This window comes from Manis javanica, chromosome 4 (genome assembly GCF_040802235.1).
Source record: "Manis javanica isolate MJ-LG chromosome 4, MJ_LKY, whole genome shotgun sequence".
Lineage (NCBI taxonomy): Eukaryota > Metazoa > Chordata > Mammalia > Pholidota > Manidae > Manis > Manis javanica.
In genome coordinates, this window is record NC_133159.1 from 20,087,776 (window position 1) to 20,111,683 (window position 23,908).

A 23,908-nucleotide genomic window follows, 5' to 3' on the forward strand; every position below is an offset into this window, starting at 1 on the left:
CACATAGTTTTGAGGTTTACTTTGCAAGTGTCCTTGCTGGCTTTCCTTTGTCTGTCACAACTGTTTAAGTTGGCAGGTCCTTGAGCAGCTTCTGTGTAGTTTTGTTTGTCAGTCTGGGCCTGTTGACTGATTTGTAGACTGCTTTCTCCCTGGATCTGGCACAAAGCTGACCCTCTCCAGGAAGCCTTCCCAGATTAAGGATGTGACAAGGAAGCCAGGAGCTGGGAATGCACGTGTGAGACTGTGTGACACTGAGGGAGGTCCTGCATGTCTGTGATAACCTGGCTGCGTGATGGTCGGTGGCACATTGTGACTGTGCTGATGACTGTATGGACCTGTTTGTCAGTCAGGGTCCCAGCAGGAGACAGGGCATACACAAACTGGGAGGAGGTTTTAAGGGACTATTTCCAAAAATGTGGGCTTAAGAAACTAACGGGGATGATGCAGCTAGCTCTCTGGGGCTAGCAACTGTGGGAAGCCTTTACAACACCTGGACCTGCAGGGGGAAGAGGAGAGGAGGGGAGGCGAGGGCACAGGGCCCTGGAAAGTGCAGCCCTGTGGAGAGGCCCCTTTCTGCAGCACACACACACAGGAGCAGTGGCCTTTGGTTAACAGATGTGGCCAACTATGGCAACCTGGAGGAGGGGGGGCGGGGAATAAACCCATGTTCTCCTCTTTCCAATCTGCTGGGGCCTTTCATTGGCTGGACCCAATCGGAAGGCAGGGAACAAGGGAGCCATTGATGCACAGTCTGTGGAGGTGAGCCTCCCCAGGGCACAGCAAGGAGGAAGGCAGGAAGTGGGACTGAATGGGCCAACCCCTCATCTAACTGCCTGGGGTGTAGCTTCTGTTTCCCAAAGTTCACAGCAATGCTTCTGCCCACTCTGGAGCCCCTCCTGGCCATTGTGGGTCATATAAAGCGTGGGTGGACTGTTGCTTGGCAAGCACTGTGGGACTGGGGTGGGGGAGGGGCTTTCTTCCCTCAGCCTTTTCCTCTCTGGCTCTGATTCCCAGTTCTTGGTTCTTGCCTGTCCCAGCATCTCAGTTGGTTGCAGGAATTGTCCATGAGAGAACAATGCCAGCCACTGAGTCAGTGTTTTGCTCACACATGGAAACACTGCACCACCCCCAAACACACCCACATGGACGCCTGCTGCCACCACAGACTGCTGACATAGTCATCACAAGCCATGGCTAGTGTCACATGTATTCAAGAAAATATACATCTTGGCACACTGCTACACTCTGCCATAGTCATACATAAAATGGTGTCATAGTAATACAAACTCAGTCACATGCCAACGTGCCCTGTCACATATATATACAGGAAACACGCTGTCATGCTCATCCATGTAAAATCTGTGCATGGTGCAGGGTTCATAGCAACGGTTCTGGATGGAGTCAGACAAACCTCTTTGACCTCTGGCATCCATTTCCTTGTTCTGCAAAATGTAAATAATACGTGTTCTTCTCTCGGAGTTGTGAGGATGAAATGAGAGGTATTGATTGGGAACACCTGAGCACAGTGCCTGGTCTGCAGTAAAGCACTCCAGAAATGGTAGCTGTTCCTGGGAACTCCTGTCTCCCAGTCTCCTGCTTGTCACGCCCATGCGTGTTGCATACCAGCACCAGAGAGCACACACGCCTGCACAAGGCCAGGCGCCCTCAGGCACACGAGCCCTCCCTGAGACACGCCTGCTGGGAGTGTTTGTTCATTAACAGACAAGTTCCCTCTGCCCAGAACACTCTTCTCCCATTCTCCTGGCTCTCTTTCCACTGCCTTTAAGTCTGTTAAATCAAATGTCCCCCTTTCAATGAAGTCCACCTGACTTTTTAAAATCCCTTACTCTGTTACGTGTTTTTAGGCATTGCTGAACTTCTAAGACTACATAATTTAGTTTACTTCCTGTCTACCCCTTTCAAATGTAATCTTCATGACATTCTTGGTCTTCTGTTAGCTGACATATTCCTAGCCCCTGCAGGGGTAGCTGGCACACATGGGCTGACTGCAGTGCACACACATGTACCACAGGCTTCTGGCCTTCTAATCCTTTGAATGCACATCCAGGTGAACCCACTTCCTACCCCAACAATCTAAGCCTGTGTGCGAACATTGTGAGGATCCCCCTCACGCCCAGATCCAGAGCTGAGACACACTGAAGGCCTCCTAGGACCCAGGCTGGGTGGGTATGGTTGGGGTGGGCTGGGTGGAGATGCTGCAGTCACCAGGTGAAGAAAGCCTTCCCACTTGCCCTTCTGCCATTGAGTCTGGCAGGAACCCACTGGGCAGGTGAGGTGGCTGGACTCACCTAGGTGACTTGGGGCCTCCTCTGTGGCCTTGTTTCTTCCACCTTGGCTGGAACCATCGAAGCCACCACTTCAGAAGCCACTAATGAGGCTGAATATGTTAAAGGCTTTTTAATCTCTGGATCAAAGAGGCTGGATAAACAGTGGGCAGCGTCCAGGCCTGGACTGGCTGATGCCCTGAGGGAACAGCTCCCTGAGAGTTTGTGGCTGACGTTCACTGCCAGCCAGCCAGGCATGGCCCCAGCTGGGTTTGGAAAGGAAAGACCCTGCCGGGCTAGGGGACCTGCTTAAAGCAAGCCAGAGCATGCTCATCCAGAACTTGGGGGCAAGAGAGGGAGTTGGAGGATTAAGAGAACCTCTCCCAGGTAAGGAGGCCAAACATGGGCTCTAGGGGACCCTAAAAATCCCCCAGTCTCAGCTGCCACTACTGGAGAGGTCTCCAGCCCAGATTCACCCAACTTGTTCTCTACCTGCTTCCTAAGGATTGGGGTAGGGTGGGCAGAGGTAGGGCAAGGCAGCCTGTGGGAGTGAGGCCAGGGCCAGGGCCATTAAGACTCCAGGTAGGGAACACTGAAATAGTTACTCTTCAGTGGAGACTTGCTGAGGCAGTTTCCAGGTACAAGTCACATGTATAGACACAAGCTCCTAGCACGTGTCAAGCTGGGGCTGGTGTTGAGTGAAAGGGTGGCAGTCCCCCAGACCCAGCCTGGGATTCAGACACCAACCCCTCTGAATGTCCCCTCCTATCAGCCAGACTCAGGCAGGTGGAGGCAGCCACAGCCCTCACAGCCCTGGAAGGTCCTTCTCCCAGGAGAAATCATGGTGCTAGGCTCAGTGTAGACAATCTTTATTGGCAGGTGTTGAGAGTGCAAAATAGTAACAAATGCAGAGGGATGGGAAAGGAGGCAGAGTACAGCATCCCTTTCCCAAGTGAAGATTGGTGGCGAGGCCAGTGGAGTGGGAGCACTTGCTTGTGACCACTCTGGGCCCAGAACCCTCTGAAGAACAAGTTCCCAGGCAGGAGGGCTCCTCACAGCACGAGGGAAGGGAGCAACACCCCGGAAAGGGGCCACTCTCAACCCAAGATGGTGGCACACAGGCTGCTTGGCTCCTGCCCACCACACCTCAACAGCTGGGGGTAGGGGAATTAGGGGACTGGGCTAAACTATCCCTTTCCAAACCCTCATGCCTCAGTGTCCCTCCTTCCAGTGATTAGCCAGGTTGGATCAGCAGGGCCTGTTACTGGCCCAGCCTGACCCAAGTAGTTCCCATACATATCATATATTTTAGCATTGTGTAGGCTGCAGGCCCTTGGAGGGTGCTGCAATCACTGAGGGCTAGCTCGAGCCAAAAAAACCCTTTGTAGGTCACAGAAATCAACCCAAGATGGTGGCACTGAGGCTACCACCCCAAATATACTTTGTCTCTTGAAGGCAATTGACCCCCAAGGGAAACAGCCCCTGCACCCCCACTGTCATGCTTGTCCAAAAGTGTGGTGCAGTAACTGAAGGGTCCATTTGCCAAGAACCCCAGAGGCCTCACTTGGGGCAGTCTGGTCTGTTTAATTGAAGGCCCATCTTGCAACAGTACTGGGCTACCTGGCACCAGCTGCCTGTCTCTGGTCATGTCCTCCACACCTTCCTGGAGGCCCCACTCCCATGGGAGAGGCCCAGTTCCTTCTGGCTAGGGTCCGAGTCAGTTACAAGGCAGCCAGGTGGGATAGGAGGAATGGGCCCGGGCCAGCAGAGGCTGAACAGGGGTCACATAGTAGTTGACAGTAGCGGGCACCACCCCGTCAGGGCCTGGAGGGCGCCAGGCCAGGGCAGCAGCAGCAGCGGGGCCCTGCTCGGCCAGCGCCTGGAGTGCCAGTGTGGCAATGAGGTCCAGCGTCTGGCGGCGCTCGTGGCTCATGAGGCACACGGTGCTCTCATTGACCACCCGGTGCAGCGTCACCAGGCAGGCGTAGCGGCGGGCAGAGTCAGCCCCACTGAAGTGGGCCTCCAGGTAACGCTCCAGGGTGCGCTGCTGCTCCACCAGGTCTGGGAAGTCTATGAAGAAGCGAGAGCACATGTAGCGTTGTAGGGCACGCACGTCCGTGCTGGGCCGCGGCCGGAAGCCCCGCACCAGGAGGTGGCAGTACTTGAGAAGGCCACCACCTCGGATCTCCTCAGGGCTGCGTGTGGCGATTACGCGGTGCTGCAGGTGCTCCAAGGCCTCGGCGAAGTCCCCGTAAAGGCTCTCACCTGTCACAGTTGGGTGGAAAGCCTCCGACATGGGTGTGGAGGAGCACTGGCCAAAGAGAAGCAGGGAGTCCAGGATGATCTGGAAGGAATCAACACTGAACTCGAACTGGCGCCTGACTGAGTCCACAAACTTGAGTTCCACATTCTTGCCACTCTTGTTGGACAGTGAGATGAGGCTCCAGCGGTCCGTGTCCGTGCACACTTTCACCAGCTTCTGCACGTATGCCTCCTTGAGCGTCAGTGGCGTAATTTTGGCCCTGCTCACACCAGCTGGCAGGAAGTCCAGCAGGCGGGCCAGCACCACCTCCTTGGTCAGTTGGAAGGATGCCTCACTGTGCAGGTCCACGCGGAACACCAGGTCCAGGTCCTTGTAGCCCAAGCCACTCTCTGGGTGCAGCACATGGCTGGCCGCAGAACCATGCAGCCGCACACTGTGCACGCGCAGCCCCTGTTCCTCCAGGCTGCTGCGGACCACCTGCAAAGGTGACAGCAGGAGGGAGAGGTGTCAGGGGTCTGGGCCTTCAGGGCTTCCATGTAATAGTCACAGAAACATCAACCACTGTTGACCACTTACCAGCTGTCATGCCTTTGGAAAGCCATTTAATTCTGTAAACCTTTATTTCCTAATCTGGAGAATGGCCCACTTGGAGGAAAGACTGAGAAAGAACAGCAATAATGACAGCAAAAAGCATGCACAGAATTTACTAAATGCCAGGTCCTGATCTAAGAACTTCAAACATGGGGATCTAAACTCACATAATTCTCACAATAACCCGAGAAGGCAGGTGCTGTTATTCCTTCTTTACAGATAGGGAAATGGAAGCACCAAGGGGCCAAGTAACTTGCCCAAGGTCACACAGCTGGTGAATGCAGACCTGGGAATTAAACTCAGTCTCTTAACCACTATAATATTCTATCTCTCTGAAACTGTAAGTAAAATGTTTCATGTTTTATGCCAGGCATGATGCTAATTGCTCAAAAGTTGGGAATGTAAACAGCAGTCCACAGGTATGACTACATTAACCCTCACAATAATCCTATATTTGAGTATTATTATCCCAATTTATAGATGGGGACCTGAGCACAGAGTGGTTAAGAAATACAACCAAGGTCAGAGAATGGCTAAGCTGAGACTAGAACTGAGGTCAGTTGTATTTTCAAGTCCATGAATGCTCTTTTGACTATGACACACTCATCTCAATTCATCTTTATATTACACTTATTCTGCAGATGAGAAAACTGAGGCTTATGATGGTAAAACACCTAAGGCTCAGAGGGGAAGCCATTCAGAATTGGCAGGGCTGGAAGCTGACACCCAGACCCTTTCTGCCCTTCGGAGACAGGGTGGGTCAAGATCTTAGGAAACCTCCCAAGTCAAGTGGGAAGAGATGTAGCAGACCCCATCTGCTAGCACAGGAACATGACAGGTTTGAACCTATCTGTTCCTTTAACCAGAGGAGAATCCCTGGACCTAGGACCAGTTGGGGACAAAGCAGGGGCTGGGCCCTCAGCAACCCAGAGTACTTCATACACCATCCAGAAAGTGACCAGGCAGCATTCTTACCCTGAGTGATTCTGCAACCCCGCCTTGTGCCAAGTCAGCCCCAGCTCTAAGTCAGGCTGCCATCCTGCCTCTTAGGGAATTACTGCAAAGAATGCACTTAAGTGCTGAGAAGGCAAGCATCAGTGGGGCAATCTGAGGCGGGCGGCTCCCTCCAGGAAGACTTCCTGGAGGAGGACCCTGGCTAGGGGAAGGTAGTGTCGTGGCTATGGGGATAAGCAACTGGTGATGAGGAACATGGTTGAGGGGGGGAGGGTTGGTGCTGGGAGGAAAGAGGAATATTGCTTAGTCTTCTATTAGGTGCCAGGCACTGAACCTTCTCACCAGAATCAATGGGGGATAGATCTTCATGAACCCCAAGTTTTGGATGGGGAAACTGAGGCTCACAGGAGTAGAGTCATCTGTCCAAGATCACACAGAGGTACCTTCAAATGCAGGTGTGGTTGACTCCATAGTCTATTTTCTTTTTATCAGATTGCCATCCCAGGGTTCAGAAGGAGCAGCGATCAGAAACTAGGGTTCTAATCCATCCTCCCTTTCAGAGTTTCAAAGTGAGGGCAAACCTCCAGTCACTGAAGCCCAGAGTCAGGGTAATTGGGGAACAGGAAGGTGGGGTTTGGGAATGCCTTGCCCAGACAGTCAGAGGAGGCTGGATGTTAGGGGCCAGTAACTGCAGTCTAGCCTGTGGGACTTTTAACTTGTACTTTATGCTGGCAGCCATGCCATAATAGGCCAAGAACAAAAATGGCCCAAAGACCTGGTCCCAAGGACCCTGGCAGACTTGCAGAGCAGACCAGCCCCCCCGCCCACCCGACCAAGTCTGATTAGAACTGACTGGGCCTTCCTCAGTGCCAGCTCCAGCTCCCAGGCTGGTGCTCACCCCAGGGCATGGCATCTGGCCTGGCGAGTAGGTAGCAGAACCCTTGTTAAATCTCCTGCGTCAGGCCATGGGGCCGGCTGTGTCAGCCAGCCAGCAGCTGTTGTGTCTTTCCCAGGTGTGACTATAGCCAGTTTGGCAGGCAGACCCCAGATACTGCCACACCCAAGGACTGCAGGGCAGTTTGGAGCCTCCTAAATCAGACTTTCCAGCCATTGAGGGGGCAATGGCTGCACCCTCCTTTCTCCTGTGCCAAGAACCCCGCCAGAACCACTCTGCTCCCAGGCCATTGCCAAAACCTGCAGGGAAACTGAAGATGCTGTCAGCTAGCAGGCTTACAAAACTCATTTTCAGAGGCTGCCTAAAGAAGGCCCTCTGGCAGCTGGAGAGATCAGATTGTCTAATTCAATTCTCTGGGCCCAGAAAGGACTCATCCAAGGTCACACAGACAATAAATGGCCAAGTGTGGGTAAAATTGTAATATTTCCAGAATATCTCACCTGGCTTTAGTGCATCTGCATATCAACAGGTGTTCCTCAGGGGTGGATAAAGTAGTTCATTTCCATATCAATGGGTAATTACCTGGGCAACCAGGGCTTATCTGAACCTGAGAAGCTAGGGGAAGGTCTTGCTTGCTTCTGCAGAGCAGGAAAGAGACAGCCTCGGATTGCAGTTTGTGAGCAATAAATGGGCTTTAAACTTTATTTTTCTCTTTGACTGATTTCGGTTTTAGAGGTATTTTTTGCCCCAGGATTTCCTCTCCCAGAGTTACACCAGGCTTTAGAGTCAGGCCTCCCAGACTTATGGGTAGGAGGTCCTCCAACAGGAAAGTGGGTCCCTCTAGCCCAGGTACAGCAAGAACAGTATCCCTAGCTGCTCCCTTGCTGCTGCAGGTGAAGTATTGTGGGGAGAGAGAGGAAGAAAGGTTTAAATTCTTGAACCATGGAACAACTCAGCATTGGTGAGCAGCTCCAAGTCAACAACTAGCACCCCCTACACATATACCCAGCATCCCCACTACACCCACATATTCCAATAGTTTGTGAAGTTGCCTGCTGCAGATTCCCGCCAGGAGATGGACTTTCTTCCCTGTAGAGGCAAATGTACAGCCCAGGTGAAGGTACCTGTTCCCCATGGACTGGGGAAGCAAAAAGGGTATTGGAGAGCGGTCCAACCCATCCTCACTGAACAGATGGGGACACTAGGTCCAGCAAAGGGAACTGACGACAGTGCAGGCCCTGAAGCCAGATGTTCAACCTTCCAGTCCAGCTCCGAAGACTCCACTGACCCTTCCCACTACGATCTGCAATAACTCTGACCCTAGTCTAGGAGGACATTGTACTACTATTGCATTGTAAAGTCAGCTCTTACTGACCTGTAGTCTCTCCCACCTGGTTGGGAGCCCCTGGAAGGCAGAGAGGCTGGGTCCCAGTCCCAGTCACATCTATGCGGTGTGTGCTAAGCAGGGCTTGGCACAGAAGAGGCACCAGTAAAGGCAGTTTGGGCCATAATTGACAGGAGCAGAGTCTTCCCCTCCAGAGTACACCCTGTCCCTGCGGAGGGGAGCTGCCACACTGAGGTCTCCTGATCAGCCCCCTTCAATGCTGGAACAATAGTCCTGGAGGTATAGAGGTTGGGGCCCCAAGGTTGACCTCACTGTCCTGGGGAGAAAAGTCTCAACTGGTTTCCTAATTACCCCATGAGACAGCGGGCAGCCAGGAATGCTTCCATGAGCACTGCTGGGGCTGCTGGTGAGTCAGGGCTGGGGAATCTGCCCCTACTCCCTCCCATTCCTTGAGAGGGAGGGCGAGGTAATCCCTCAGCAAGTACCCCTCCCCCTCTGTGGATGGTAATGCACCAGGCGGCTGGGGAGTGGTCTGCTTCACCTAGCTTGTATGGCTACCTCCCCAGAAAGGCTTCCTCCACAGGAATACACAGAAATTGACTGGGTTTTCTAGTTTCTATTGGAAGACTCTCTTAGGATGTAGGAGTTGAGTCTTAGGAGCTAGGGAAGGGATGGGAAACCTTGAACCTGCAGCAGCTGGCTCCCAGGAAGACCCAAGATTCTCTGGGTTTGAGTTTTACCTCTTCTAGTAAACTTAGGCAGCTCACTGCCACTTTTGCTGCCTCAGCTTCCCAAGCTATAAAATGGGTATGAAAATAGTCATATTTGGCATTTCAGAGCATGACAGAGCCTGGGCTATATAGATAAAAGAGGATTTTTAGAATTGCTGGATATCAGGGAAAGGGAAAAGGGAGCCTGAGGAAGGGGAGAGGGGTTGCCAGAATTTGCTTCTCTCACTCCTCAGGAGAGACCTTGGTGGGCCTTCATTTCCAATCTTGGAGAGGGAGAAACACCTAAACAGGATGCCCGATGTTAACTCTGACATGTGGGCGTAATGTCTGGGTTGGGGATTAGTGAATCTCCTCCTGCTACAACCCCAGCTGAGAGGGAGACCTTGTTGAGATTTCTTGGCTTTTCCACCTAGCCAGGGGCTCTTGAGCCAAAATCTGTGGGAGCACAGGACAGAATCTGCCCCTAGAATCTTGGGAGAGGCAAGGGGTGGGGGGTAAGGCTCAGGGATGATGATTTGGGGATGAAAAAAAGTATTTTGAATCCAAGCATACACACCTACCCAGCCAGGGCTGCCTGGCCCCTTTGTTTTTGCAGGTGGGGCTGTTCTTTCCCCTGCCACCAGGTCCCTCCCCATTTTCCTCCCCTCTCCCAGCCTGGACATGGATGAATGGTCGAAGGGAATCGGGGCTCCCCAGGTTGGCGATGAGAAAGCCAAGTGGGGAGGGATTATGAGATGTAGGGGGAAGAGGGTATGGTTTTCCAATCAATGCACTAAGCGATTTTGTTAGAGCCCCTGTCCCTCTCTGAGCCTCATTTGTGAGCCAGTTAGCTGTCCAGCGAATTGAACAGATGCCTTCCAGCAGGAGAGACTGAGGATAGAGACCCCCATGCTCCCTAGCCAGCGCCCTCTCACCTGCACGATCTGCCGGGGCTGTACACTCAGCGTGGGGAAGTTGCCCCGCCCGTGAATGGGAATCGGCTCGCTCAGGAGTGCGTCCAGCCGCTTCACCTGTGGCCAGCCCAGTCCACTCAGGTGCCGTCCAAGGGGGGCCGGTGAGGCCTCTAGGTCGGGGCCGCCGCCTGCCGGGGTGGCCGTGGTCACCGCCGAGGCCGCAGCCGTCCCCACGTGCGCAGCTGCCTGGTCCGGGATCTCAGCCCCGCTCTCCGACGGCATCATTAGCCTGGCCCCGGGGCCCCGACGGTAGAAACCTGGGTGGGGGGGCTGGCTAAAGGGAGGAGGGCAGGGAGAGCCGCTGGGCCGGGGCCAAGGCGGGGGCGCGGTTGCAGGGACGGGTGGCAGCAAAGGCGAGGAAAACCCACGGCACACCTCCACCGGCGACGACCAACCGACCCTAAAGTGTGTCTCCCAGGGCCCAGCCGATTCTTATAGGCCGCGGGCGACCTGCCCATTGGTTGGGACAGCTGTCACACAGCAGTAGTGGCCCCTCCTCTAGACGTCCCAGCCATTGGTCCTCAGAGCTTTGCACGTGAGTCACTGGTAGCCAGGGAGATTCCGATTGGCTGGAAGGCACGCCCCTGCCCCGCCCTCCTGCGAGGGCTGAATTGCCTCCTGTTGTCTTTAAAGAACTTCTGTCCTCGGTGATTGGCTTGGGCGGAGACAGGCTGGACTTAAAGGGACTTGCGCCCTCCAGGGGCTGGCAGGAGAGAAGTAACCCATGGAATTTGTAGCGGAGTCGGAGTACTAAGAAATTCAGGGGTTTTTGGTGCTGAAAGGAATTTAGAAATCACCTAGCCTGTTCCTAGCCATCCGCTTTTTTCAGAAGCCCAGAGAGATTGCGCCACTCGGTTCAGCTTCACATTGTGCTCCTCTTGCTCTCCGGCAATCTTCCAGAGTCGAGGAAAGGTAACAACAAACCCTGTATATAGACGAAGACACTTTTAACGCACTCTGTTGATTGGCTCTTGCCAACCACAGCCAGGCCACCTTTAAGGTTCCCATTTAGGAGAGGGGAAACCTGCTTAGAGAGGGGTTGTGACACCTTCAAGGTCACACAGCAAAAGAGTCGACTCTGTGCCGAACCTGGGCTATATAATCTGTAGCGCATGCTCTTTCTACTACACTGGGTAGACCTAGGGCGTTTTACAGGGGCTGTAGGATGGAGGGAAGCTGGAACTGCGGGATTGATTTTCTGGACCCACCGTCTTGCGCCCTTCTGGCAGAGGCTTCCTGGGCAGCCAGCAGAAGTCTTTCAGCCTTCTCATGTCCCTGGTGCCCTCATTCAAGTCACTAAAGCTCTCTATTCCAATTTCCTCATCTGCACCAGAGAAAGTGCTCAATAAATATTTTAAAAATTTTGATTTGATTATTTATAGTTGGCAAAACATTTTCATATGTTCTCTTGAAGTAATATGTTTACATGTTTTTCGCTCCCACTTTACAGAGCCTAGAGGGATGAGGCTTATTGTTACTTTTAAATTCATCTTTTTTTCTAATTTTAAATATATGTCTTTGTTGCAAAATTTCAGAAATTGAGTGTGCTTGGTACATCACTACAATATATTCTCTTAAATATCATTCTACTAATAATGTATCAAGTTAAATATCATTCTCCTAATGCACTCTTATTCTTTAAGTTGGCTGGGCAAGGAGTAACATGCCCAAGGTAGAGAAGGAGAAACCAAGACATAGAAATGGTAAAGTACATTCCAAGGTCATCAGCTTGCCTCTGACAGACTTGTGACTAGAACCCAGGAGCCTGACTCTCAGACTAGAGCAACTCCTTCCTCTTTCTGGACACCAGCACAAGCAAGATCCTGCCCTTTTCCCTCCCTCTACTTTGTCTGGGATCAGGGGCCTCCTCTGGCCCCTGCTTGCTCCACTGTTTGGCCGTGTGACTGTGGGCAAGTCCATTGCACTGTCCTCAGCACAGTGGCTTTCTATTTTGTTTTGCCTTCTCTTGAAAGGTAAGAAATAGATAAGAAACCTCTTTTGGCTGAGCCCGGAGTTTCCAAACCTTTGACCTCCATGCCCCAGAAAAGGAAGGAAAAGAAAAGAAACTAACATTCACTGAGTACCTACACTGTGCCAGATCATTTTACATGCACAACTCCTAATTCCTAAAAACACACCTTAAGATGTGCAATCATTATCCTCAATTTACAGATGATGAAACCAAGACTTAGAGAGGTCAAGGGACATGCATAAGGTAACAATCAGTAAGTAGCAGTGTGACACTTGAATCCAGGTCTCCTGACTCCAGCGCTCTATTTCTCAAATACTCCTCATGGAACAGTTGGCACAGATCACAGAGTCGTGCTTGGCACAGCCCCAGTACCACCCAGAATATCTATTCATTCATTTGTTCATTCCTTCATCAACCAACACATGTATATCAAGCACCTACAGTGTACCAAGTGAAGAGATAGGTCCCAAGATATGATGGGCAAGGTCCCTGCCCTGGAATTGACCTTCTAGTGTAGAAAGGCAATAAAAGTCAAGTAAACAAATGAAACATTTCAGATAATGCTAAGAAGAAGATAAAACAGGGTAACAGGAGAGAGAACAACCATGTGTATACGTGAGGGTGAGAGAGAGAGCAAGGAAGAGCACAGGAGAGACTGACACCCATCATTAGATAGTGTGGTCATGGAAGGTCTCCCTAGAGAGTGATATTTCCATTGCATTTGCTGGGCCCGTTTCTGCCCTATCTCCTTGTACTTGTCCCTGGACAGCCAGGGTAGCAGGGAAGGTGCCAGGTCACACATTCCTAGAACCCTGAACCCTTGGTAATCATTGTTTCACTCCCTTCCCACTTTGTATATGGGGAAATGGGGGTCCGGAAGTAGGAGGGGTTTACCCAGGGAGACTGGCTAGGGCTGGAACCACACAGGAGCAGGGCCTCATGGGGGCAGCTGATGCTGTTCCCACCCCACACTCCTGAATCAAGCTCTCTAAGGAAGGAAACTTGGAGGTCTCTTCCTCTCTCTGGCCTTCTCTGGGCTAGGAAGAGCAATTAGTAAATTCATGTGCTGTGAATCACTCTCCTGTTGACACTTATATTCTCAAAGCTAATTGGTCCAATGTTTGCCCAATGACAGGACCTGAACACCACTGTGATGGTGGTGGGGGTAACTTGGGATGTAGGAAAAGGAGAGAAAGGAGACAGCAGGGGTATGCTCAGTAGGGTTTTTCATTTTCACCCAGACCAACTTTTAATTGTCTAAATGAATGGAGGGGAATGACAGCTGGGGTGCAACCTGAAGAGTCTCACTGGCTTTCAAATGTAACATATGAACTTTTTCCCCCTGTACAAACTTCCCATCTTCATTCTGACTCCGATTGATTTTAAAAGGGAACTTACTATAAGACAGTTGAGTCATAGTGACATAGGTAAGTCACTCTCTCTGCCTGTGCTTCTGCTTCTTAGTCTGTAAAATGGGAATGAAATAGGAATCAGGCTCGTCCATTCACACCCTCTGTGACTGGAGGTGGTGGGAAGGGAGAAGGGGTCCCGGGAAGAGTCTTGGTCCCTATATTGGCTCATCCTCAGCTCTGGGAATCCAGACAAGAGCATTCTGGGATCGGCACACATCACCTAGTGCTTAGAACCGCACGAGGCACTTTCCACACAGTTTCAGATTCAACTTTCAGAGCATAATCTTTTGACACAGGACTGATCTCTTGCTAGTTTGTGCAGGGCCCATCATTGGGGAGGGGCTTCACATCCAGGTCTGGCTGAATCCCAGGCCCATGGCTTCCCCAGCACCCCACCTCTGAGGGTGACTTGAATTGTTCAGTTACACACAGATGATCCTCCCTATGGAGAATCACCTTTCCCCTTCTCTTATGGTTTTCCTGTACCTGGCCTCAGCCCTCATGGCCAGAGTAATTTCCTGGACCATGTCATTACCAATAATTGTGCCCCTAACCAGCATTATTTCAATATCAAGGATCCCACCTTCTAATACCACCTCGTCTCCTTCCTGCTCTCTCCTGCTGGAACCCTGACTCCATTGGTTCCTCGCCCCACCAGGAATCCACTGATGCTCCCACCATTTCCCCCCCTGTTCCTGGCCACCCTCAGGTCCTGACTTCTACTTAGACTCCATGGACAATCATTATAATTACTTGCTTGTCTACACCCTCTTGCTCCTCTTGTTAAATTGCACTCATCTGGCAAAACCACACCCGGCTTAATCCAGCTCTGCGCTTGCACCCACACAGTTGACTGAAGCTGGAGAAAGACACACAGCCTGCCTCCTGGTCTCACCTGAACATCAGACCCACGAGCCTCCAGGGGGCCCTTAGCCGCCTGGCAGTCCTACCATCTGACCCAGTCCTTTCACTCTCCCATGGTCCTATAGATATTTTCATACCTTCTCTCTCCCCAACCCTGGACAGCTCCTCCCCCATCCTTCTCTCAGCTGTGACCTTGCCTCCTACCTCACTGAGAAAATAGAAGCAATCAAAAGAGAATTGCTGCAGACTCAACACATCCTCTACACAATCAGTGGGTCTGTGCTTCATTTTTAGCCTCCCCCTGCTGCCTTGATGAATCCTGCTTGCCCTGCTCTGTGGCTAGCCCTCCGCTTACACACCAGAGGCTCTCCTCTCACCTGCTGAAGGACTTCACTCCGGCGATTTCCCCCTTTCCATTGGGTCATTCCAATCAGCATTAAAACATAATTTCTTGCATCTAAAAAAATCCCTAAGAAACCCAAACACAACAAAATCAAATGACTTCTCTTGACCTCACATCTCCCTTTCCTCCTATCCCATCCCTCTATATAGCAAGATTCTGAAAGTGTCTATACTCACTGCCTTCAGTTATACTAATATCTCTTGAACACATTTCAGCCAGGCCTTGTGCCCACCACCCCACCAAAACTGCTTTTGTCAAGGTCATCTGCGACCTTCACATTGCTAAACCCAATCACCACAGGTTTTTGGTAAGAGTTTTATTGAGATATAATTCACATGACATACACTTTATCCATATAAAGTGTACAATTCAGTGGTTTTTAATATGCTCACAGAGTTGTTCAACCAGCACCATAATTAATTTTAGAACATTTTTACCACCCCAGAAAAAAACACTGTACCCTTTGGCAGTCACTCCCCATTTGTCCCCAATCCCCTCAGCTCACAGCCCTAGGTAATCACTAATCTACTTTCTGTCTCTATATAGATTGGCCTATTCTAGACATTTCATATAAATGGAATGATAAAATATGTGGTCTTTTGCGATGGGTTTCTTTTACTTAGCATAATGTTTGCAAGGTCCATCTATATTGTAGCATTAATATTTCATTTTTGTTTTATTGCCAAATAATATTCCATGGATATTCCACATTTTACTTATCCAATCATCACCTGATGGACATTTGGGTTATTTCCACTTCCTGGTTATTATGAATGCTGCTATGAATATTCATGTACAAGTGGTTTTTCTTCATGTTTTTATAGAGCAGTTTTAAATTCACAGCAAAATTGAGAGGAAAGTATGGATTTCCTACGTACTCTCTGCTCCCAAACATGCATAGTCTCCCCCATCAGCCTAATCCCATCAGAGCAGTACTTCTGCTACATTGATGAATTTACACTGACATATCATAATCAGCCACAGTCCATATTTAGAGTTCATTCTTGGTGTTGTACATGTACAAGTTTTTGTGTGGCTATATGTTTTCATTTCTCTTGGATATATACCTAGGAGTGGAATTGCTGGTCGTAAGGTAACTTTATGTTTAACCATATAAGGAACTGCCAGACTGCTCCAAAGCAGCTGCCCCATGTAATATTCTTCCAGCAGTGCATGGGAGTTACAGTTTCTTCACATCCTTGACAGCATTTGTTTTCTGTCTTTTTGGTTATCACTACCTTAGGGGGTATGATGTGGGGTCTCATTGTGGTTTTGAATTGGATTTCTTTGATAGCTAATGATGCTGAACATCTCTCCATATGCTTATTGCCCTCTGTTATCTTTAGAGAAATGTCTATTCAAATCCTTTGCCCACTTTTAAATTGCAGTTTTAAAATTATTGTTGAGTTCTAAGAGTTCTTCATGTGTTCTAGATGTAAGTCCCTTATCAGATATATGATGTACAAAATTTCTCCCATTCTAATGGTCAATCCTTAACCCTCATATTTTACTAGATCTATAAATTGCCTGTGACACAGCTGATCATTCCCTCCTCTTTGAAATGCTTTCTTCACTTGGCTTCTAAGACATCTTACTGTCCAAATTTCTCTCCTGTTTCACTGACTGCTGTTTTGTGGTTTTCTCCTCACCCCCTCAACCTCTAAACAGTGAAATGCCCAGGATCCCCTCCCTGGTCTTCTTCTCTTTTCTGTCTACACTCACTCCCATGCTGCTCTCATCCAGTTTCAAGCTTTAAATGCCATCTCTGTACTGGCAAATTCCAAATTTATGTATTCCAGCCCAGAGCTTTCTCCTGAACTCCAGGCTCATTTATTTAACTTTACTCAACATCTCTACTTGTATAGTTTATAGTCTCAAACTTTACACGTTCAGAGCTGAATTCTTGAACTGAATTGCTCCTCCCATAGCACGTGGCAGCTTCCAGTTCTTGGGCTGAAAAGCTCAAGTCATTTTTTTACTTCTTTTTCTCTCATATCCTACATCCAGTTCTTCAGCAAGTCCTGATGGCATACCTTCAGAATACAGGCAAATTGTACTGTGTCTCACCTCCCACCCCAGCCTCCTACCTCCTCCATGACCACTGCCCCCCTTTTCCTGGATTATTAGACCCTCCGTACTGGCCCCCTGTCTCCTGCTGTTTGTTTTCAACCCAGCAGACAGAGCGATCCTTTTAAGACACAAGTTAGGTCAGGTCACTTTAATGCCTCCATGTCACTTGGAGTAAAAGCCAAAAGTCCTGCCGATCTCCACGAGGCTGAGGCTTTCCGGATGCCCCGCCCCATCTCCTCCCCTCTTCCCTCACCCCTCTGTTGCAGACGCACTGGCTTCCTCGCCTTTGCAATTACTCTTTCATCATCAGGACACATTCTTCGCCTTGACGGCCACCTGGCTTTTCTCCAGTTCCTTCAGGTCTTTTTCTCAGTGAGGCCTCCCTAAATATCCAGTTAGAATGGCAACCTCCCTCCCCACCCAGCTGCCTCATCTCTGCTTTGTTTCTATAGCACCCAACACCATCTACACATCATGCTGTGTGCTCACCTATTTATTCATGTACTGCCTGTTTCCCTGTTGGAACAGAAACTCCAAGAAGGCAGGGCTTTTGTATGTTTTGTTTTCTGTGTATGCCAGCTCCTGGAACTGTGTTGACAATTATTCTGTGTTCAGTAGATATTCATCGGATGAGCAAAGGGATGCTTGAGGAGGGAGAAAGGGGCTCTTCAAGAACCAGATGTGGCAGGGGTGGTGCAGTGTGGCCACAGACAGAGCTCTGAAGTGGGACTTTGACCTGAGTCCCCCCACAAGGTCATGAAAGTTGGTTCCTGTGTTCCAGCCAAGGAAGCCTGGTGCAGTGGGAGCCAAAAGCTCAAGTTCCTATTCCATCTTGGCCTCTTATTGGCTGTGTGCCCTGTGTGCAAACACTCCCCTTTGCTGAGCCTTGGTTTCCTCATCTGCTGCTGGGCCATTATCACCTGCCTCTCCTGGCTGGTGTGAAAGACCCAGTGTGTGAATGGATCCCAGTTGTAGCCAGCACTCAATGCAAGCTTGCTCTCCCCAGAAAGTGCTAATCTGCTAATTTGGAGCAAGGTTCAGACAGGTGTTTTTCAGAGCAAAGGAGGAAGAGGAAGCCAAGGTGCCGGGAGCAGAGCAGGAGGGCAGGGGGCTGGATCCTAAAGGACTGGGAGACGCAGAAGGAGAGCTGTGAGCAGGGCACTCTCGGACCACACTTCGGTCAGGACGAGGCAGCTCACAAACCTGGTCTCCAAGCTCACTGGGGCCTGTCCAGCCCCGTGGGGAGGCAGGTAGAGAAGACTGATGATTAAGAGGCAGGCAGAGAAGATTCTGATTAATTATGCCCATTTCATGGGTGAGGAAACTGAGGCTCAGGGAGGTGGCAGTATGTATCTCTGTCTCATCTCCCCTGCTGGAGTGGAAGCTCCTCAAGTTCAAGGGCTGCTCTTTCCCTTTTCTGTCTCCCCAGGGCTGATGTTGCCGACGGAGGACAGGAATGGTGCTCATCAGTGGGTTTCCAGCCCCAGCGACCCCATTCCCCTTTTTATAACAGATATTTTTCACTACCTCTTTCCTGTAGTGGAATGCAATTCATAGATAACATATCCTACTTATATACTCTTAATTTTGAGGGAAAAAAAGAAGAAAAGGCAAGATAATGCCCTAAGTGAAATATAAAGAAGAAATAAAAGGAATATTAATCTATATCTTTTTTTCATGACTTAACTTTTTGAGTGATAATTGACACGTAACATTACATAGGTCTCAGATGTACATGATTCAGTATTTGTATATATTGTGAATATTTATGTATATTGTGAAATGACTACCCTAGTAAGTCTAGTTTAAACATCTGTTATCATACATAGTTACAATTTTTTTCTTGCGAAGAACTTCTACAATCTTTTAGCAACTTTGAAATATATAATACAGTATTACTAACTAAAATAGCCATGCTGTTTACACTGTATCTCCCTGACTTATTTATTTTGTAACTGGAAGTTTGTGGGTGCTTTTTTTTTTAAACTGTAAATACGGAGGCCAAAACTCTCCTAGGGACAGGATTTCTCGAGCTGGAATGCGCATAGGAGTCACCTGGGAACCTTGTTAATATGCGGATTCTGAGTCAGCAGGTCTGGGGAAGGACCTGAGAATCTGCATGTCTCTGCAGCAGCCAGGTGTTTGCCAGCTGCTGCTTGGCAGACCTAAGAAGGATACGTCCAGTTCCCTGGGCCCACGCACCTGCCTTCGCTGCCCGACCACCGCCCAGAGCCACCCCCTCCCCAGGCTGGGCAAAGGGCAGCCCTGTCTGGGCCCGCCCTGACTGCTGCCCAGGAAAGTGCCCGCCCTGCCACCCAGCCCCATTCCTGGCACTCATGTGGCTGCCAAGACAGCAGTTTCCACGGGAGGAGCCCACCCTGGGGCATGGGCCTGGGGTCAGGGAGGGAGGATCAGGAAATTGACGGCTGAAGGGGCACAGCCTCCACGTCCCTCCTCCTGCCAGCCTCACCCTCTTCCCTGCCACAGCTAGGGTCAGTAAATCCCAGTGCCCTGATCAGTTGCCCTGCCCACCCTCCCATCCTCTTTTCTCCCATTCTTCCTTCATTCCCTTTGCCCTCAGTTTGGGTTCCGCCCCTGCAGTAGGGAGCCCAGATGAATGCAGCTGCTTCCTGCCCTGAAGAAACTCTCAGTCTAGGGCCTAGCAGATAGGCAAACAGACATCTTGCATCTTTAAGCTGATTTTCTGTCAAAGGAGGGGTGTGGCAGAGAACTCACTTCCAGCCTTTGGGTGCCAGTCAAGGAAGGCTTCCTGCAGGAGGCAGGAGCCTAGCATGACGGCTGTGGAGGGATGCCCCTTCACAGTCCCTTTCTTGCAGAGTCCCAGGCCTGGTCAGGGCCTGCTGATTTGGGGTACCAGCAAGGGCATTGTTGTTTGAGGATTCCAGGGGACCCTGTTTCCGAGTATTGTTGGAAGGAGAGGCCTGGGTTTGAGGCCCAGCTTTACCACTAACATGCTGCTGTGTGCCTCCTGGGGCAAGCTCTTTTCCTGTCTGGGCCACCATAAAGGAATGGGATCTGAAGATTCCCAATGTGGGTCTGGCTCTAAGGCCCACAGTCCCATGGTGGCCAGTGAGGAATATTTGGCCAACCCTGAAGCAGGCAGGCCAGGCAGCAGGTTTGTGTAGGACTGGAGCTGGTACTGGGCAGGTCAGCGGTAGTGGGTCCTGGGGAAACACTGAGGAGGGGTCCTACCTGAGAGCCCGGACTGTCCACTTTCTGAGTTCTCCTGGAAGGCAAGGCATTAACTCAGAACAATAGCAGTAACAAAGGCCCGCACTACAGCTCACACAGAGCTTTTCCTTCCGACTCATTTGAGCCTCACAAAGTTGGCGTTATTGCCATTTGACAGATGAGGAAATTGAGGCCCAGCAAAGCCAAGTCACTAGCACAAGCTACAAGAGCTAAGACGACATCTCGGGACTTGAGTCCAGTATCCCATACATATTGTAGGACAGCTTCTTGGGTCTCCTGGATCTGAATTATCCAAGAAATACTACCCTTCCTAGCTTTGAGCCTGAGGCCCTAAGTTTCCATTAGGATCCTTAACTTCAGATACTAGCAGAAATGCTACATCTCTCACTGCACAGATGGGGAAACTGAGGCCCAGAGAGGGGAAGGGTCTTGCCCAAGTCCATAAGCTAGATAAGGTCCTGGCCTTCCTCCTAGGCTCTCAAATCAAGTTCCTGGGGATTTCATAGCCCCCTTTTCCCAGAGACTTGGAGACAGTGGAAAGGAGGGTAGGGCAAGAATCCTTCAAATCAAAGAGGGAGCCAGGCAGGGGTGTGGAGGGGTTAGGCCTTAGAGGATATGCTTTGCGCTTTACAAATTTCAGGAGGAGGTGGTAGTGGGTTTTAATTTGGTTTTGTTTTTCACTGTCTGCTTCCCAAGTAGGCGCTCAAGCCCCAGCTGCAGAGGTGGGCGGTGCTGAGCCTGCCCCCACCCAGGCCTGCTCCCCTTTGGGCTCATGGGTCAGGCTTTCTTGATTTCAGGGCTGATCCAGGGCTTGTGTCAGGTGCCAATGGAGGTGAGAATGTTTTTTGTGGCCTGATCAGAGCCCAACCCAGAAGCAGGGTGGGGCTCTGTCTGGGTCTGGGTGGAGATCTTTGTCACAGGGCTCAGGCCTAGTTTTTGACCAAGGTCGGAGCTCCTCCAGGGAACAGGGAGAAACAGCCTTTGGTTCTTCTAGGACAGACCTAGCTCAGGATTCTGAATTCAGGAGGGTGAGGCAGGCAGCCTGGCCAGGGACCCACAGGCCTTAATGTTCCTGGGTGGAGCAGAGGCTCCAGTGAAGGTGATGACCCTGAGCTAATGCCCATCGGGTGTGTCTTGAGGGGAGGTGACCTTCTATCTCCACCCACATCCCCTCTCCAGATGGCTAGCCCATCAGGACTCTATGGACATGGCTGGCTGTCTCCTTCCACTGGCCCTGCTCCAGTCTCTGGAGTTTACAGAAGCCAGTAGTTTACCATTACTTTCACAACAGCTACTACCTCTGGGCAAGCAGGAGGCTGGAGCCCTAATTCTGGGATGCTGGAGGCTGGACACCTGAATGCTAGTGCAGAAGCACCTTGTGTTACTGCAAACTTGCTGGCTGGCCGAAACAGCCAGAAAGGGGCAAGAAATAATAAGTAACAATAGCAATAAAAACCAACACTTACACAGTGCTTATTATGTGCCAGGCACTGTTCTATTATTATCCCTGTTTTATAACGAGAAAACATAGAAAGAACTGCGTAGCACTTTGGCCTTCCAAATCTTGCTCATCTGAACTTAATTGGTGGAGCCCGTTCCACATGCAAACACAGCAAGGGAGGGGAATGTGGTTGTTAGGATTCTAACCTCCCCGTCTAGCAGGATGGGATGGAGGCCTAGAGAGCCCAGCCACAGGGTCCACCCACAAATTACCACTCTCCCTGTCACCTCTCCGATGTTGTCATCTGCCATCATCATAGCCATCACCAAGTCAATTACCAGCCCCATCACCTCTGCCACCATCAAGATCCGAAAGAGCTGTCATCTTTTCTGTCATTTGACCACATCACCATTGATGTCACCACCCCCACTGCCATAATGACGCCCATTACCCCCACCCCCGGCGGCAGGGTAGTGTCCAGTGGCAAGTGAGGTCACTTCCTTCCCTTGGCATTCCCCGAGGTAATTGCCTGATGAGATAGTTGCAGCTTGGAGCTATTAGTTACAATACCCACCGAGGAAATCCTCCCAGGCTCTGATGATTCCGAGGATGCTTTATTTACTGCAGGGGTCTGTGGCTGGGAATGGGGTTGTGAAGGTCCAAGACAGGCTTCTGGGAGGCCATTTCATCCATTCCCCTGCCTTCATGGTGGAGAAAAGCAACATAGTACAGAGTGGTGGGATTGGCCTGGGCCAGTTTAGGCAAGCGACTTCACCTTTCTGCGTCTCAGTTTCTTCATTGTAAGATGAACTATAAAAGCTATTTTATAAAGGAATGTGGGGATTAGAGTGTAAATAAAGCTGGCACAGTGCCCAGTGCCCAGGATTTTCTCAAATGGTGGTCACTGATACGTTTTCTTTTCTCAAACACTTACATAGTGCTCACTTTGTTCTGAGCACTTTACAAATTTCAGTTCATTAACTTCAACTCTGTAAGAGCCCCAGGAGATAGGTACTATTATTGCTCCCATTTACTGATGGGAAACTGAGGCACAGGGAGGTTAAATAGCTTACCCAAGGCTACACAGCTAGTTAGTGATGGAGCTGGGATTTTTAACACAGGGAGTCTAGCTCAAGTCTAAGCCCCTGACCTTGATGCTCTTTGGCAGCAAGTGGTCCCCAGCAACCCCATTCTAAAAAGCTCCACTCCCTACCTCATCCAGGTTGGAGAAGACTGCCCTTTTTGTCCAGCAGTTGGAAAGGGACCTCCAGACACTACATGTTGTCCCTCATCTCGGGACAGAAATGCCCCCTTTCACCTTGTTTGGGCCACCCATCCCTCGTAGTCAGGAAGTCCTTCCCATTGTCTGATTTGAGGGTGAAGGCAGCAGTTCCCAGGGAGAAGCCTCCTCTGATGCCTTGTTAGTGGGACCCCAGGAGTGGTGGAGGAGGAGACGTCTTGATCCTGGGCTCTGAGAGAGTGGAACTGGTGGGTGGTGGTGGGATTCTGGGCACCGGGACCCTGGGGCAGGCCTCCCGTTAGCTGCTCTCCACAGGGAGATGCCCACGCCTCCCTCTACGACTGTGCCAGGGACCTCTGTGCTCATGTGGATCCAGGCCTCTCACCAAGCCCCACTCCCAAGCCCCTGCACGCCTCACCCAGGCCCTGCCATGTTCTCTGGGGTCCCCTTTCTTGGTCCCCATCCGCCTTGCTGTCTCGGTGTCTGACATCATTGCCCGCTCCCTGGATTCTGAGACTCCATTCTGTCTAGGCTTCCCTCTCTCTCTGCAGTCCTGGTCTCTTCTCCCCCTTACCCTGTCAGGGTAGGCTCCTCGGGGAGCTAGCACCACACCCCAGGACCTGGGCATCTCAGTCTCACCATGGCCTGGCCTGTCCCAAACTCATCACATTTTCCCTCCCCAATTTGGACCCTACCTTAGCCAGGGGCCACACCAGAAAGAAAGCTGGGGGTCTCCCTCGACCTGCCCCTTTCTCCTCCCTCCACACTCTATCCTGGCCGTCTAACAGTGAGTGCCTACTGCATACCTGAGTAGCACCCAGAATTGGGGCTAAGGTGGGTTCCTGACAAAAATAAACACCCTGAAGTTCCCACAAATATGGGATTCCCTCCACCCGAGGGCTCTGCTCACACCGTGTTCAGTCCCCTCCTTCGCATCCTCCAGGTCTCAGCTCAAGTGTCCATCTCTCAGGGGCAAAGCCCTGCCCCCTCCCTAGGGACAGCCCGTGACTGGTCAGTGGGCAGGTTCAAAGGCCCCTCGCCCCAGTTTGGGTTAACTCTGAATGGCCGTCCCAGCTCCTCTGAGAAAACATTTCCGCCACCTGCCACCAATCAGGTGAGGTCTGCCGTTCCTCATATGTGGGCTTCCTGTGTTTTTCATTCAAAGCCCTCATCCCACTTTGTAAACATCTTGTTTCTTTTGTTCAGCACGTCCCATGTACCAGGCGTGCTCTCGGCACTGACAGTGAACATGAGACACAGCCCCTGCTCTGGACAG

At 50.8% G+C, this 23,908-nt stretch overlaps 1 protein-coding gene across 1 annotated transcript; it reads right to left on the reverse strand.

Moving 5' to 3' along the window:
- Positions 1-3,138: 3,138 nt before the first annotated feature.
- Positions 3,139-10,438, reverse strand: TENT5B (terminal nucleotidyltransferase 5B). Its single transcript, XM_017640040.3, has 2 exons — positions 9,979-10,438; positions 3,139-5,025 (listed from the first exon to the last, which is right to left on the reverse strand). The coding sequence occupies exons 1-2, from the start codon at positions 10,240-10,242 to the stop codon at positions 4,003-4,005; spliced, it is 1,287 nt and encodes a 428-aa protein (XP_017495529.3). The 5' UTR covers positions 10,243-10,438; the 3' UTR covers positions 3,139-4,002.
- Between the last annotated feature and the right edge of the window lie 13,470 nt (positions 10,439-23,908).